The sequence below is a fragment of the Pleurodeles waltl genome, chromosome 5 (genome assembly GCF_031143425.1).
Source record: "Pleurodeles waltl isolate 20211129_DDA chromosome 5, aPleWal1.hap1.20221129, whole genome shotgun sequence".
Lineage (NCBI taxonomy): Eukaryota > Metazoa > Chordata > Amphibia > Caudata > Salamandridae > Pleurodeles > Pleurodeles waltl.
The window spans coordinates 1,811,424,404-1,811,441,018 of NC_090444.1; the positions used below are offsets into that span (position 1 = coordinate 1,811,424,404).

General features: G+C 43.3%; 1 protein-coding gene across 1 annotated transcript in view; it reads left to right on the forward strand.

Moving 5' to 3' along the window:
- The first annotated feature begins 1,361 nt into the window (after positions 1–1,361).
- The window catches only part of LOC138296834 (exportin-5-like), a 723,294-nt gene continuing 708,040 nt past the window's right edge, over positions 1,362–16,615 (forward strand). Inside the window, exon 1 of the mRNA XM_069236301.1 lies at positions 1,362–1,605. Within this exon, the coding sequence (XP_069092402.1) occupies positions 1,483–1,605 (123 nt within the window). The 5' untranslated portion in view covers positions 1,362–1,482. The remainder of the gene's footprint in view (positions 1,606–16,615) is intronic.

Below are 16,615 nucleotides of genomic sequence, written 5' to 3' on the forward strand. Positions count from 1 at the left end.
AGCATGAGCGATCTGCGCACCGCCCCGTCAGTCTCTCTTGCGGCGCAGAAATAGTTCTCTAGCCGATTTAGCCATAAGCGCCATATCGGCGCCGCTGTGGCTGGGTCAATGAGTTGGCTGAACGGGGGCAGCGCAGTGACGGAAGAGTGAGTACTGGTGCGCGCCTGCGCTGGCACATGGGGGTTTTCTTGCTGTGGAGCGCTCATTGTGTTTTTTTGTTTTTTTTTGGTCTTTCAGGTAATTTGCTATTATTACATAAATCGTTTGCTGACGTTGTGTTTGTTTATCTATTTATGTAATGTTGTTATACTTTGGTTTTCTTTTCCTTTTCTCATTACACTCTTCCTCTTTTTTTTTTTTTTTTTTTTAACAGGGGCTCCTGCCCCTTTTGGCCTCTAACACTGTGCGCCCTTCTTTTCTTTCTTTTCTATTATTATCTTTTTTTTTTCTGCCTGCCCGTGGTTGTTCCGTTTATTTCTATTTTTTTTTTCTTTTGTATTGGGGCTCCTGCCCCTCTGGCTCTATACGCTGTGTTCCCCTCTCCTGGGGAGCGCGAGCGTGCACGGCCGTCTCCTCCGTGGGCTCGGAAACGGGCGCGGCCTGCGGCGCACTGTGTCCCACGTGGCTTCTGCTGTTTCTTGCTCTTTTTTTTTTTTCCAGGGGCACGCTCTACAGAGCACTGGCCGCGTCTCCCTTCCAAACGGGCTGCCGACTTGCCCGAGGCTAGGCGTCACGTGCCCGCAGACCTAGCGGCACCGCAGATCTCCGCGGGCCGCCCCCCTGATTAGATGCAGGGCTCACCTTCGTTGTGCGGTCCACGTGTGCCTTCTCTTTGCAGCGTGCGGTCGGACTCCTCACTGTTGGAGCCGGAGACCTTGTACGGGCCGAGCAGTGCGACGCGGGGTGTGTGAGATCCCAATCTCGTCGCCAATGTGGAAAAGGTAGGCCTGTGGGGTACGGCGCCGGGACAGACAGGGACTCCACACAGTTTGGGTCTCATGCCGGAACTGACTTCACGCAGTTCCTTTTCTTTATTTTAAACATCTCTGTTCTGCTCTCCGCCCGGACGCGCAGAACAGGATACATTGTATTGGAGAGCCCGGATGGCTCTCTACAGATTCCTCTAGTTTTACTTAACAAACGTTAGCCCCTCTTACCCTGCTTCATTTTTTACAGTCATTCAAAGTAAGTTTTAATTATACAGGGATGGGCATGTCTGCTGCAACACCGTATTAGTGGAATGCCTCTCACCTGACTCTTGAAGCTTTTCTGACTAACGTTCACGCTTTGTAAAGCGCATGCGCGGCGACAATGTGTCTCCTTCAAACGCAAGCGCACTGGGCTACGGCAAAAGATTTTTCCTTGTCCCGCCCCTTTCTGCGCTCCACGCCTCACTTTCGCACAGGGCTCCCTTGTTGGACTTGTAACCTGGCGGTGTCTGTACCTCCTGGGCTGCCGGTGCCATCGTAACCAGCTGTCAAGATGTCGTCCCTTGCACCTACAACGGAAGAGCAAGTGAGAATCCACTGCAGGAAGCTTGTGAGGGCGGTGAATGTCATCATGAACCCGAATTCTAGCCACCAGCATCGGAGCGAGGCCCTGCAGGTGAGACGCTGCAGTCGAGGCATGGCGAGCTCGAGCCGCTGCCCCGGTGCGTCACTGACGGGCACGCTCACGCATTCAGCGCGCGCCCCGGTGGAACATTATCACCCCGAAATCTGGGGTGTCGGGCGAGGGGCAGTTTGTGTCAGGGATGGGTCACCGGCGTTCTAACCGGGCGTGGGGCGTCAGGCCCTATCTCTGTGACAAGCTTAATAACTCTCTTCCGCACATTGCATGAAGAGGAGAGACAAGCATTTTCAGCAGACGTTTGCGTCATTGCCTGAGACAAAGACCCATCTGTTGTCAACACTGTGAGGTGACATCGAGGCATAAGTCACCTCGCAGGATGTTCAAATCTATCAGGTTTCCTCTTCACAGGCGATGCGAATAAAGTTATTTTCACCACGAGGTATCACCCCTCAATAGAACCACGTTCTTCATTCAATTCACTGGGGGTTGTACCAACCGTCCATCTCACGGGGGGGATCAGACCCATCCATTTGAACTTAAACTGAACGTAAGCCACCCGTTCACAGCGCATGAGAGAAAAGAGCTACCCTTGTGTCTCACTGGGCTGTACGTCTTTCACGGTCTGAGAAGACTCGTCTTTTTACCCCACTCTGGATAGTGAGACCCTTCCATGTACCTCTCCGGGGTGGACCTATGTGTTCAGATTCATAGGGAGTCCAGACTCCTATATTTAGCTAAATCTGCCCAATCATCACACGGATGGGAGGATTTAGTACATTTCACTGCGGGTTGATTCTCACTCAGTCGCCTCACTAGGCTTTTCACCTCCCTGGGTGCAGATCTGTCTTTCACACTAAAGCGTGCTGGGCATTTCCCTTTTATATATTTTTATTGGTGCTATTTACGCAACTTGAACTGGTTGTGTTAAAAGCAACACCTGCGTGTCCTGTATTATGCATGTCATCTTTTGAGAGGGCGTTTTGCCCTGCAAGTCACACCCCTTCTCTGAGTGCTTGATGAGATGCAAACTATGTATCTCGATTTTTCTTTTGGCTTGGGCAACATTCTAATCTGACGTGTCCACTACGGTCTGCCCACAGGATTGTTTGTGATTCAGCATTGCACACCGAGTGTTCCCTCTTTGGCGACATGGGGCCATATTGTGAGTTGTTGACATAAGCGGTGGAGGCAGCATACCGATTTTAAATTCTAGTTCTGGGCAGAGCCTTTTTTTATTTCGGCACAGAGGAGCGAAGCCTACCGACACGCAGGTGCAAAGCTCCATTAGGATTTGACAAACCGACCCTTGCGCTGACATACCATGTGTGTACATAGGGGTTGTATAGCAAACTTGATATAGCAAAATAACTTAGTGTGAATATGGTTGCTGTGACCAGTGGGATCAATTTTTAAGGGCCTTTTATTTAACATAGCACAAAATGGTGGGTGGATGCAGCGTCCCCTGACAGTGGAAGTCTGTTGCCTGCATTTCTGCGATTCGAGGATATAAACATTTAGACACTGAAATGAAGAATGGAGAAAATGCCACTCTTAAAAATACTACGAGAATTGTTTAGCAATCAATTGCTAATTACTTCAAGTTCATTAGTTCGAATCAATCTCTATTCGATTTCTTAAAAACCATATAAGAAATGCAAACATCCACAGCAGAGATAGATAAATCGAACTCTGACCTAGGTATCTGTAAAAAAAAATAAAAAAAATACTCTTCTGACATTAAAGTGCACTTCACGTAATGAAACGTGAATTATAAGTCGGGTATAGATACGGCAGAAACATACACTTCAAACCCTTTAGTTCATGAGACCCTCCTTCATAAATGCTAGTTAAAAACCAACACTTCCAATACATCAACCATCCATTGTTTTCCTACTATATATTACCGATTTAAAAAAAATAATAATAATTGCTCTGGCACACTTTAGGGCTGTCTAAGAGCTGCAAATAAAATAACGTATTCTTACACTTCTTAAACGCTAAAGATTTTAGGATGGTTTTTTTAGAAAAAGTATAAAATAGGGCCTGTAAAAAAAAAAAAAAAAGCAATGATTACGCAAATGCCCCATCACAAGGAAAGGCAGACAGACTATCTTCCCAGTGACTAGTGGCGTCTGGAAAACATATAAGCCTCTTTAGTTTCTGCCCTAAAGCGGAAGAGGAGCAATCTCATCCACCTCATTACTTTTATGGTTGTGTAGAAAGCCGGCTCCACTGATGGTAGGGATGCAAAATAATCTTCAAAAGAGCTTTTACTGTATATTGAGTCTAATCGTTGGGCAAGACAATGGTCTGAAAAACAATATTTCACCAATTTCCTATCAGACTTGATTAAAGTGGCCAGTGTGGAGAATAAATCTGGCAAATTAAGTTTATTAAAGGACCTACATACAAATATCAACCAAGGAATAGAAAGGCCTCTATCTAAATTAAGACAATCTAAAATTACCTCCCTACTAGAACTTGTCTCCGGGTTAGACCAATGCAAAACAAATGGTACACTGTTCTGAGGGAACTCAGTGGTGCCCTGGTAATTACCACAGGCCAACTGGGCACATCCATCAGTAGAAGCAGGAGCCCTCGCACACCCCAGTGGGTGTCATGCTTCATCACTGGGTCTGCTCCTCGTCGCGCCAGCGCTGCAGTGCCCGACGGGCCCCTCGAGTGCTCTTTGCTGGAAATCTTTTGCTGAGTGCTGTTGTCGAACGTAGGAGTAGACTCAATCCTGCGTGTGAAGAAGGTGAAGGACTGGAGATAGTGTGTAAAAATTGACTTTAGGCCCTAAAGCAAATGAGTTTATTGTCCCTATAGGGTCTAGGTCAAAGTTAAAAATAAAGGGAGTGACCAAGGAAATAACTATCAATGACTATCAAGAAGACACCCAATCTCGCTCCTCAGATGAAGCTGGGACCACCTACAGGAAATCAAGAGCCTATACTAGTAGCTCTTCATCGGATGGCTGGATTGCGGATAATGGTGTGCTACAACCATACTACAATCTACCCCTTTCCAACTCCACCAGCCTCTGATATGGCAACCTTACTACCCCTTCTTCCAACCACGCCATTTGCTTCTTTTTTAGGCGGGGGCAGAGGAAGAGGCTGGGTCACAGAGGAAGAGCGCAACATATCCACTAGGCCAAGGAGGAACCACAGGTGGTTACCAGGAGCTGGGGCAAGAACCAGAACAAAACAACTTAGTGGTCAACCTGTCACAGAGGCCCCTCACTGCAAATGAAGAGCAAGTCCTTAATAAAGGCTTGGGCTTTGTACCCACCCCTAAAAATAATCTCTTACATCTGAATTGTGAACTATCTCAATTCTTTAGGAAGATCCAACAACATTTCATTTTTCAAGATAAACCTACACAAACCTCACCGAGTGATACAGAGCTGAGGAATCAATCTACATCTACACCTCCAGCTAACGCAATTCCTTGTGAGCGTCTTACTTTTGAGAAAGCAGTTCTAAACGATGTGGGTAAACTACCCCCCAATCGCCCATACATGAACACCTCTTCTAGGGAGGAAGATACTCTGAATACCTTAGCCAAGGACCGTAGCCTTGTTAACAAACCAGCTGATAAAGGGAGCGCCATCGTCATTTTGGATTCAGAGGTTTACAAACAGGAATGTTTACGCCTTCATAGCGATTATATCCCATTATGATCCCATTTCACAGGATCCCACAGAGAGACCACAGAAAATAATATGCACTATGATTCAGGAAGCCGAGGCTAATGAGTGGATAATACACAAAGAGGCTGAATTCCTCGATATCCATCGACCTCGCATACCCTATTTTTATTGCCTTCCTAAGATTCACAAGGGGGTACAACCCCCGGGTCGACCCATTGTTTCTGGAATAGTCTCGATCCTGGAACATCTCTCTGTTTTCTGTGACCTTTTTCTAGAACCAGTTGCGAAAGCGACCCCTACATTCCTAAAAGATACCAAAGAGGTTTTGAACCTAATGAACTCCATCAATGAGGCTGGACGAGTTGTCTTGATGTCGAGGCTCTATACACAAATATACCTCAAGAAGCTAGTTTGAGGGTTGTGGAGGAGATGCTTTCAGCCAACGTATGGTCTTCACTCACCCTAGTTCAATTTATCATGGATTGTGTGACCTTGGCTCTAATGGAGAACTTATTCTAGTTTCAAAATCAATTATACCATCAAACGTGTGGCAAATCTATGGGAAGTACCTTTGCACCTAGTTTGGCTTGTCTCTACATGTTCCATTTTGAACAACGGTTCATCCTCAATAGTGGCAATCCTTTTGCACTTAACATCATAGCACCACTATATTGCGACGTTTTGATCGTATGGCTGGGGTATATATAGGAGCTTTATCAATTCGATATATAGCCTGGACCCCTACCTGAAATTTACAGCAACTGTTTCTGCCAAATAAATCTCCTTTTTAGACCTATTGATCAAGGCACTTTGGTTAATAGAACCTTCCAGAAGAGAACAGACCGGAATAGCTTGCTCCTATATGAGAGCCATCACCCACAGGTGCTGTGGGACAACGTACCCTAGGTCAATTTCTGAGACTTAGACGTAGCTGCAGCTTTTGAGAGTCAAGCTGATGATCTTACCGTGAAGTTACTCAATCAACACTATCCATGACAAATTGTTAACTCTGCTAGTAAGCGGGCTTGGAATAACCATAGGGAACCTCTGTTGGCTACTTACCTAAAATAAACAATCACACCTGACGTGTGTATCTACTTTCACACCGTTTTCTAACTAGGTTAAAAAGATTATTAACAGACATTGGTCCATCCTTGGGAGCGCGGGAGAGGAAGTAAAAAAAAAAAACAGTTAATAACAGGCAAATTTCACAATATTGATATTTCAAAACAGTTCTTTTGCCCCCCGCCAAATGTTTCCCAATTATTCTAATAAATTGGTAATGTTTAAATATTTCTAGACCTATTTAAACATTAAGCAGTTAGGTTCTGTTACTGGAAAAAAAAAAAAATCGAATACATTATGCTAAAAACACTGTTCTTGTCGCAGGCAGGCTATACTAATATAAAAGTATCCACAGTGTGATTATTCGGGGTGGGGGTTTAAAGAGTATTTGACATCCCATCCCTTTTGACACATACTCCCAGCTTGGATGTAAATGACAAAACATGTTAATTATGGCCGATTACAGAGGGGGTTTACTGCTTTTCATTTTTTCCTGCTTAAAACAAAGCCCTGTCATCAGCATAATGTTTCTGCCCCCTAGCCCTCCCTCCCTAAGTAATCATTTGAGGTTCCCCCCCCCCAGTTTGAAGACCCCTGGCCTAGGGCGTCAAGGTATCTCTAACCTGCCCCCATCCATATGTAGTTTTCTTTTTTCTCTCCCCACCCCAGGACACGGGACCAGAGTCCTAAAATGGCTGCTGCCAAATATCTTTGTTGACGAAAGCCAATCAGATGTTATCTTTTGATCTGACAGTCCCACGGAAGTACAGTCACAGCAGATATCTCTAAATGTCGAACCTCAGTTCCTCAAAAAATATTGATCAGATTTACACTTCATCACTAAAAGCATGCTCTCTGGGTAAATAAACATCTGGCTTTCTGCCAAAATGTGGTGTCATTTTGTTAAGCCATTATTGCTGTAGCTTTATCTAATGTTCCTGTAGGGAAAACAGAGTTTGTCCCCACCCCCTTTCCTTGGCTTCCGTTTGACAGAGGACCTCAAAACTTTCCAGGAAAGAACTGAGGTGGATGAACTTGTTTTTTTGGGATGTTTTGTGAAGATTCGTCAAACGGTGCCAAAGTTATTAGCAAAAGGGGGGGGGAGAAAACACTCTTCCCATGAAAAAGTGATCTTAGGTATAACTACTCGGTGGTGGCTACCACTGTGTAATTCTGTAGATAGAGACATGCAAGTCTTGCCACACCAGCTGAAAATCCAGCTTCCTGCAACCATACTGCAGAACTGTAAACTGTCATCCAGATGATTTGTGCTGTAAAGGATGGCATCTACTTGTTCTGTGGACAAAATACACAGATTGCTTGCCCCGGGTTTAGGGCAATAGGAATTTCATTTTCTTGCAGCACTGGTATCCTAATGAAGCTAATCCCAACCACAGTTGCCTCATTTGGGAATGATTTGCAAAATCCCACCAGTGACTTCATTACATGCCGGTGGAAGGTCAAAATGTAGTTTTGAACTTCTGACTATATTGCGGCAGAGACAAAATATTAAAACCCTCAATAAATAAATATAAATACACACATCATGTTAAAAGACAGTGGGCGTGGAAAGCTTCTAAATCCCTTACATAGGTATGCAGCATCACACGTCGGGGGTGTTTTTTTTTTTTTTTGTCTCAATGGCAAAATACACCATTCCATTCCCTGTGTGTGGAACAAGATCTAAACAATTGCATTGTGCCGAGAAGGCGTTGGCTAAACAATAGGCATCCAGTCACTGGATGACCCCTATTGACTTCAGGATTTCTAGTGGCTTTATTTAAAGTAATTCATCTCTTTTATCTCTCTATATAACTAGATTAATTCCAAACTACCTAAAGAAGCTGTCTGCTAGACCACTTCTAAAGATATTGCAACATAGTGGCTCTTGACTTATTGTCACAGCACCCTGTGTTTATTGTTGTTTTGTTGAAATGTTTTGCCCTCGAGCAGCAATTCGGCTTGTCTTCTTTTTTCAGTTCATCAAGACCTAGCATGGCACCAAGTTCATTAGTACGTGTGTATTGATGATCCTATAACAGTCTTAGTGTATGCTTTTCAAATGTTTCATTGTCAATTGCTTTCAACAAATATAACATTATATGGACTTATACATAAAATATTTTGGAACTCATTAAAAAAGCAAATCTATCTGGCTTGCTTTTTGAGTCCTGACTAAAGCATTAAAAAAATCTTGGCCCAGCAAAAAAAAAAAAAAATTGCTTTCTCTGTACACTGCATCTATGCACCAAGAAAATCTATTTGTGATGAGTCCGGGTACTTTTAAGATGTAAAATATTCCCCTATTCACTGCAAGCACAGGAAGTGGAAGGATCCACCACATAGCCATGGTGTCTCTGGCTAAAGTTAGTCCCCACTCTGTATGTTTTAAAGAGTTGATAACTGTAGATTTTGTGTACAGCTGTGCTGTCAAACCAGACCTGAACATGTGTAATTGTTTTAACAAAAGCATTGGTTCAGAACTATACTGTGCAGCAAGTGTAATTTATATTTTTTAATACCATTTTCAAAAATGTCTTGCTGTGGCAGACACTAGAAGATACATTGAGCATGAATTTCTTTCGGTATTAAAAAAATAATAAAAAAAAAAAAAAACATAAAAACCCAAGTAGTTCAATCAGTTGGCTTTAGAAGCATTCACCATGAGCAGCTAGTTTGCTGAAACTCTCCTCGCCTCTAAAATCCAAATATAACAGGCCATATTATACAACCAGTACAACCAGTGGTATGAAGCTAATGCACTTTCTTTTCATAGCATGTTCACATCTGATTCCTTGCGATAACCATAAGCAGTAGCTCTTTTTGAATCCTAACAGTGGCAACCATTACTTAACATATTCCTTGACACTGATACAGACCTCTGTTTGTTTTATTTTGATGGGTGAAATTTTAAACTCAACAATGCTTAACCAAAGAAAGATCGGGCAACGGGGAAGAAGGAAAAGAGTCTTAATTCTTTATTAAATAGCATATATGTAAACTATATCCTTGCATGCTGCCCTTCTTACTCCTTTCCAGCCTCCATTAATATGGGTTGTGAGTGGTTAATGCATTGGGATGGAGTGTTATTTAAAGAAGTGAGTCTTCAGCTCCTTCCTGAATGGAAGCAGCTTTAAGACAGTCCTGGAGGATACAGGCATGTTGTTCCACATCCTCAATGCAAAGCTGGAAAAGACCTGCTGTCGTGTTTTATATATTTTTGTACACGTTTTAGCCCTCGGTCCAACAGTGTCCCAGCTGTGGGTGTACAGAGAACCACCAGAGATAGTGTGCTTGTTTGCAAATAAGCAGGGATGCTGGTTGATATGTCTTTGTAAAGATACACCTGGTTTTGAAGATGTTCTGAGCCAGCAACGGGAGCCAGTGGAGTTCTGTCAGGATGGGTGAAGTGATCATATTCTTCAGGCACTGGATGAGTCGATGAAGCGCGTTGTGGTGTGTACGATGCAACTTAGGAATGCCAGTGTAGAGCCTGTAGACCACGGAGTAGGGCATTACCGCCTCGCTTTCTGGAACATCTGGTTTGACTTTCTTCATAAGAGAGCTGGTACAAGACTGCCTTTGTTGTTGTTGCTGCAGTGTCCTTCAGGGTAAGGTTGGTGTCCAAGGTAAATCCAAATGACCTGGCATTTAGAGAAAGTTGGGGTTTGATTCAAGCTTCATGTCATTGAGCGAGGCTTGTAACGTGTCTTGTTGCTTGTTATTGGCAAATTAAAAGGTTTCTGTCTTGGTTGGGTTGCGCTTCAGGTAGGCACTGAACTTTGAGGTCTGGATATGTGCAAGCAGCATTTGAGGAATTGGATGTTTGAAGCGGAGGAGACTTTGAAGTAGAGTTGTGTATCACTAGTATATTAGTGAAGCTTGACTGGTGAAAATGGTGCATACATTTATTTATATATATATATATATCTATCTTACTCATTTTCAACTTGGAGAAGACCTTTGCAGCTACCCACAGAGATGGCCATCTTTGAATGTTTTTCTAAAACTTTATTGCAGAATGATTTGTCAGTCTGGGAGCATGCATGAAGGATCTGCCATATTCGAATACTTCTGTAAAACATTAATGCAAAAGCATTCAAAGACGGCCAACTGTGCATCCACGTGTGTGAGTGTTGACTGCAGCCATTTAAAAAAATTGTTTTGTAAAAAAGCTTTACAAAGACATTAAAAAAGACAAAGCCAAGACACTGGCAAACAACTCCAAATCTATTGACTTTGCCAATGCTTGTTTCAGTATTGCATGAAGGGCACTATAATATATATGGTGAGTTTATGGAAAATACATTAGTAAAGCCATGGTTGTATTGGCTGTATTAGATTCTTCTCCCTAAAAACATCCTTTTACAATCTGTATTCCGTTGTTTTTCTGGCACAGCTTCAGACACGTTGAGTTCTCAAGTGAAACTAAATCATGTTTGCAAGTCTTCACTTTGTAATGAAGTAAAAAGTGAAAGAACAATACTCTTAAGTTTAGTTCATCTTATTTCATGGAAAGAGGTGGCAGCGACTTAGAAGGCTTATTGTTGCACTTCAATCCATGTGAAATTTTGTTCAAGTCTTGGTGGAATTCCTCTAATCTGCCACCAAATCTAGGGTTATTGAATAATCGTGTTTAGCTGCTCATGTTAGCCTTACTGCCTGTGTTTCTCGCCTTTGTTTTGCTGTAAAGTGAACCAGTGAGAGATGAAATGGGGAAAAACAATTGAATACAATACATGTATGGGAAAGATTTAACAGACAAAAAGTGTGATAATTGAGCATATTTTTCAGAGTTAAATGGCATCTCAAGTGTTATTATGGAATCGTATTGTAGGGTCTGTAATGATCTCCCAAATAAGCAGCAGCATAATGTCGAAAGAACATGTTTGGAATGACGGACAAAAAAAAGAAGTGCATTGATTTTAAGGGACTTGTTGGAGGAGTGTACAGTGAGTGCAGCATTAAATACTTTGTGAAGTTAGACCATTTGTTTGGAGCAGTGAAATAGAGCAGATGTTTACCTATACGTTGGTAGCATCAATCACTATGAAGTAAACCCATAATGGAATTTTAATCTGGAGACACTTGGGCTGCTGGCAATACCGGCACACTAAGAATATTTTGCACCCAGAAACACATCGCACAGTATAGTGACTTTGAACATGCATTACTGTTTAACCCTACCATCCGCTTTGAATCTTTTAATTCGTTTTTTTATTTATTCATGTCATTGATGTAATGTCTTAACTATAGTTGCCAAGATCTTTAGAGCAACTGGCAAAACAAACATTTGCAATTCAAGAGGTCTCGCACTAGCGAGAGTTAGAGCTGTTGGCGTTATAAATGATAATGCCAACCTTGCATTTGGGACCTTATAAATATTGAGCCGTGCAGCACGTTACACCTTTATCAGAAATAAACTGTTTGTGCATTCCTTCATACACTTGACCTTAGACTGTAATGGCCTGAACAGCCCTTACAGAGCACCACAGTGAAAATAGCATTTGGAAGAAACATGGTCATGTAAACATATATTCAGCCCCTAGAGGGCATAATCAAATAAAAAGAATGATAAAGAATATTGCAGTGTAACCATATAATCAGCCCCTTAAGGGTATAGTGTATTACACATTTTCAGGCGTAGCAGGCCTTTTAAATATCATTTAACTGTGGAGTCCGTGGCACAGGGGTGCAGTGTCGCAGGTCATTACTAGATGTCCCTGTAGAGTCAACAGCAGAAGGTGCAGTACCACTGGCTGTGGCTAGATGTCCCTGTGGAGCGAAAAGCACAATCATAAATAAACTGCGTTTGTGCATTAGCAGAAGGTGCAAAACCTCTGGAGCCTGCTGAGTTAGTAGTGTCTTGGGGCAATTATCATCCTTCAGCCCTTGGAGAGCATAGTGCATTACACATTTGCAGGCTGAGTAAGGCTATCGGAATATTATTACAGACAAGGCCCTAATAACACAAAGTCCTCTCAGCTGTGAAAACAAAACTTTCCAGCTATAAGAGAGTTTAAATATACATTGAATGATGGAAGAGGTTATGATTTGTGGGCCCCCTCCAATCTAGTGTGATCCACATGGTGCTCTGGACAGAAAGAGCTCATTGTTCTGAATGTTTTGGTGGTAGATCCATTGCCCTAGGACCACCACAGGCTAAGTTATGGCCAAAAATGTGCTGTAAAAGGAATGCCTGCAAAGCATTATAGGGTGCATTTCCCAGAGTGCAGTGATTTTTGTAGTATCGGCTCTCCCGCTGTGCCGGGAGAGCTGCCGTTGAGGATTCATTCTTGGGTCGATTTCTTGCTATATAAAGCAACAAATAAATGTACAAAACACACACACACAGACAACACAACTAATTGTTATTACTGATTATGTACAGTAAGGACCAAGTGAATGGCAAAAGCGGAAAACGAACTGCATGCGTTAACACGAGTGCTTGCTGACAAACAGGAGAGGTAGGAAACCAAAAGAATAGTCTGTCCAAACAACAGAAAAACATTCCAGGTGTAATTAAACTGTACTTGGCCGGAGCTCCTCAGCCAAGTTCAGGGAGTGACGTATCAGCTGCCAAACCAGTTAGGAGGCAGCAAAATGAGCGACACTTCCTTTAACCTATTGTAAGCGGAAAGTGGGAGCAAAGTCCTATACTCCATACAACAGCCCTTGCAAGACAGCGCATGCACACTGTCTAGGCTCAACCTAAAAAGGCCATTTTTAGGTTCCAGCCTGCGAGCTCATTTGCTAGGGCATGCTTCCCGCATGGGAGACACTCGTGTGTTTAGTAAAGGGCTTGGAGCCTGCCTGTTGCTCACCATTTGTTGGTTTGCATGGCACTCTTCTTCACAGTTTGGTAATTCATCAAGGCATGTCTGGCATTATTTCCTTCCTCTCTGTGGAGAAAGGATCAAGCACTAATTAATTTAAACAAGACGAAGCATATGCTACAAAGCCATTTTTTACTTAGAATGGTAAGCTTATCATGAAGCTTTCAAAAGACAAATTTATTGGTAACTGTTGCCGCTTGTGACGGCCTCCAAGCTCTGCATATGCATGTTGAACTGCATGTGATGCACTTGAGCCTCATGTGGCATTCATTAATTGAGAAAGTGAGGCGGATAGAAATTTTAAAGCATCTCAGCCTATAACTTTTCAATGTTTGGATTTATTTTGGAAAGTTGAATCCTCTGGTCAGATTCTACATTTACCAAGTGATTTCTGTATTTTTTTAGTTACATAATATTTGATAAAGCTTTTTCACATAAATATGAAATGGGGGAAATGAAGTAAAACCTTAAGTGCCTCTTATCTCTCCATAGCCCCTCTGTCACATCTATTTCATTTGTTTAATAGCACCTCTCATACCAGTGTAAGGTGTCTGAGCACTTTACACCACACAGTACAGAGATAATGAATCCTGTCTTTGTAAATCATTGTATGGAAAATGTTGCACAGGGGACTATAAGGTGTAGAATTCACGTCATCCACAATGGTAGGCATTTCCTAAAAGTGCTTGGTCTGGAGAAGAACAAACTCCGAATTCAGAACATAGCACAGTGGTTAGCGTTGACTTTAATAATAAGAATTTATTTCTACCCAAACATACCATTTTAGTAGCATCATTATAATGAAAGCCTGAGAAAGAAAATAACTCTCACTTGTACAATGCAGTTTGCATGCAGGTCTTTGGTAGTCCATAGATCACTACACTAGATTACGATTGTAATTTAGGAACTGCACAGTAACAAAATAATCTCTGTGACAAAAGCAGTAACCCACTGTTATGCACACAAAAAACTGTTCTTTGATATGCATGATAGTGATTCTTTGCAGCAGGCATACTAACCATCTGCCCTACTCCCCATCTCTTTCCAGCAGGTACATTAGTCACCAGAGTTATCTTGACACTTTTATTCTTGCCTGAAAACTGCTCTATATACAAAGAACTTTGTAGTTCTTTTAAAACTGATGCACAAATGAAGTAACTAAATATAAAAGTACCTATAAGTTTCTGTTGAGAGGCCCCAGCTGGAGAAGTGCTCTCTTGCTGGCCCAAGCCTTAAGATGCCTGTGGACCTCCTGGGTGTCTGTGGACCACAGGTTGGGAACTGCTGGGCTACTGAAATTGCCGCAGCATGTATGTACAATCACTCAATATGAATTCACAACTTTTCATGCCTTAAGGTTCAGAACCCACAATGAAGTGGGAAGAATTGAAGGCATTTTTCAGTCTCGCCAGGGACAGCCTATGCACTGACGCTTGCAATTACAAGTCACACAAGTGGGGGTAGCATTTATATTGGGGCAAGTGTGGGGAATGTTGGGTGGTAGGAATTTTGTGGAGTCCTGCTGATTCCAGACGTTTACATAACAGAAATGCAAGGACAATATGCAATTTTAGCCAAAGTCTCTGGTTTGCAGGACATTGTAGGTAAGAAAACATTGTGGGATCCACAAGAGGCATGCCTTCATAGACTCACCGGGATGTCTAGTTTTCAGAAATATCTGAGTTTGGTAGGTTCCCCAGGTGACCGCTAACCAGAGGCCGAAAAGTGCAACCATTTGGCATAAAAGTAGGACCAAGACTTGGGCCTGGTGAAGGAAGAGGGAGCACTAGCCCGTTGCCGAGAGGGGCCTGCCCACCCACCATTATAATCCTTGGTAGTCTAGTGGACTTTCTGCCCCTCGTGGTGACCGATCGGAGGAATACACCTCCTTGACAGAGGGCACAAAAAACTGCTGGGGGTTGAATGGCCTGGGGTTATGACCCATCCCTGAGAAGGGCCTCCCCCACCTGTTTTTCATTTTAAAAAATCCCTGGTTTCTAGTGGGCTTTCTGAACCCCCCCCCTTCCTTTCACCCCTTACCACTGGGGACAGATTGGGGGTTAGAAAGACTTTGGGCATAGGAGTATGGTAGAGCATTAGGCCATTGCAAGGGGGGCCACTCCAAGCTCACCCCCCCCCCCCCAAAAAAAAATATCAAAAAATAGTCCCTAGGGTCTAGTGGGTAAATTCCCTGCTATGGGGATAACTCCTGCAGCGATCCCCAAGCAGGGATCCACAGGGTAATGGTACTATTGGAAAGGGGAGATTCTCCCCTTACTGATGACACTTCCCCTCTCTGAATTGGGGCTTTTGGGGGGGGGGGGGGAGGGAGGTTTCTCAGCTATGCCCCTGACCACCGATGCTGTGAAAACTTAACCATGCCAATAAGGTCATTGCACTGTTAATGTAATGACGGCTGCGCACCATGCGTGCCGCTCGTCGTTACATTGTTAAAAAAACTGCATGGTTCGGGTTGCTGGGGAAAGTTTTCTCCCAGCTCCTGAGGCTTAAATGGAAAAAAGGAAATAATGATGTTGTTCACACCAGAGGGATTTCCTGCCTGGGGTGCGAGGACGGCCTGGAGCCTTCCTCTGCACAGAGGACCAGTGCAGAGGACAACTTGGAGCCGTCCCCCGCACCACAGGGGTACAGCCCTAAGCAAATCCTACCTCTCATAAATGTTGAATAGTTACGTCACGCTCCCAGCCCACAACTTTTGCCCTGTCCAACTGAGCCCTGCCCGCCTCCCCTAAGGCATGTGGTTTTGCTTGTTTCAGTTACTTGGTCCCTGCTGCTGCAACGTACTATTGACTAATGCCATCCATTTTTTTGTCTTACCAGTCTTCAAGCCCCAGCCGCTAATGTTGGAAAGTGGCCTCTAGTAAATGTTGGTAATTCACTCTGGTGCTCCTAGAGCTCCAGCTTGTCTCCAGTGCAGTGTCTGTGTTCAGCATATATTAAGTGCTTTGTCTAATTAGTTGTTTGGCGGTACAGCCTAGGCTGGCATGTTCAATCCCACTACTCATTGTGCATCTTACCATACAAGAAGTGTACTTGTAAGTTTGAAAGCCATTCGCTTCTTCGTACTGTGGTTCTGTTGGCGGGGACAGCATTACTCGTTGAAATCAATAAATGTGTGGAAAAACGCACACTGCTAACCATGCGATTTAAGTGCAGTAAGGAAATTCAGCCAGAATGTTGTGTTCGGAACACAACTATTCCTCTGGCATGGAAAGAAAACTTTTGTTTGCTAGTTGCCCCGAGAACTGGAATAGGGGCTTTCTGCTGTTTGTTTTGCTAAAGCAGACGTAGACTAACTCTGTGGGACATAACCTTTTGATTTCTGAGGACCCCCAATTAATAATTACTGGAGCCCCCTACTGCATCATTATTGGAATTTGGGACCCCCCCAATGAGTCGTTAGTGGAGACTTTCCGAAGATTTGAACCCCAAAACAACCCACAAAAAATACAAACATTATTTATCA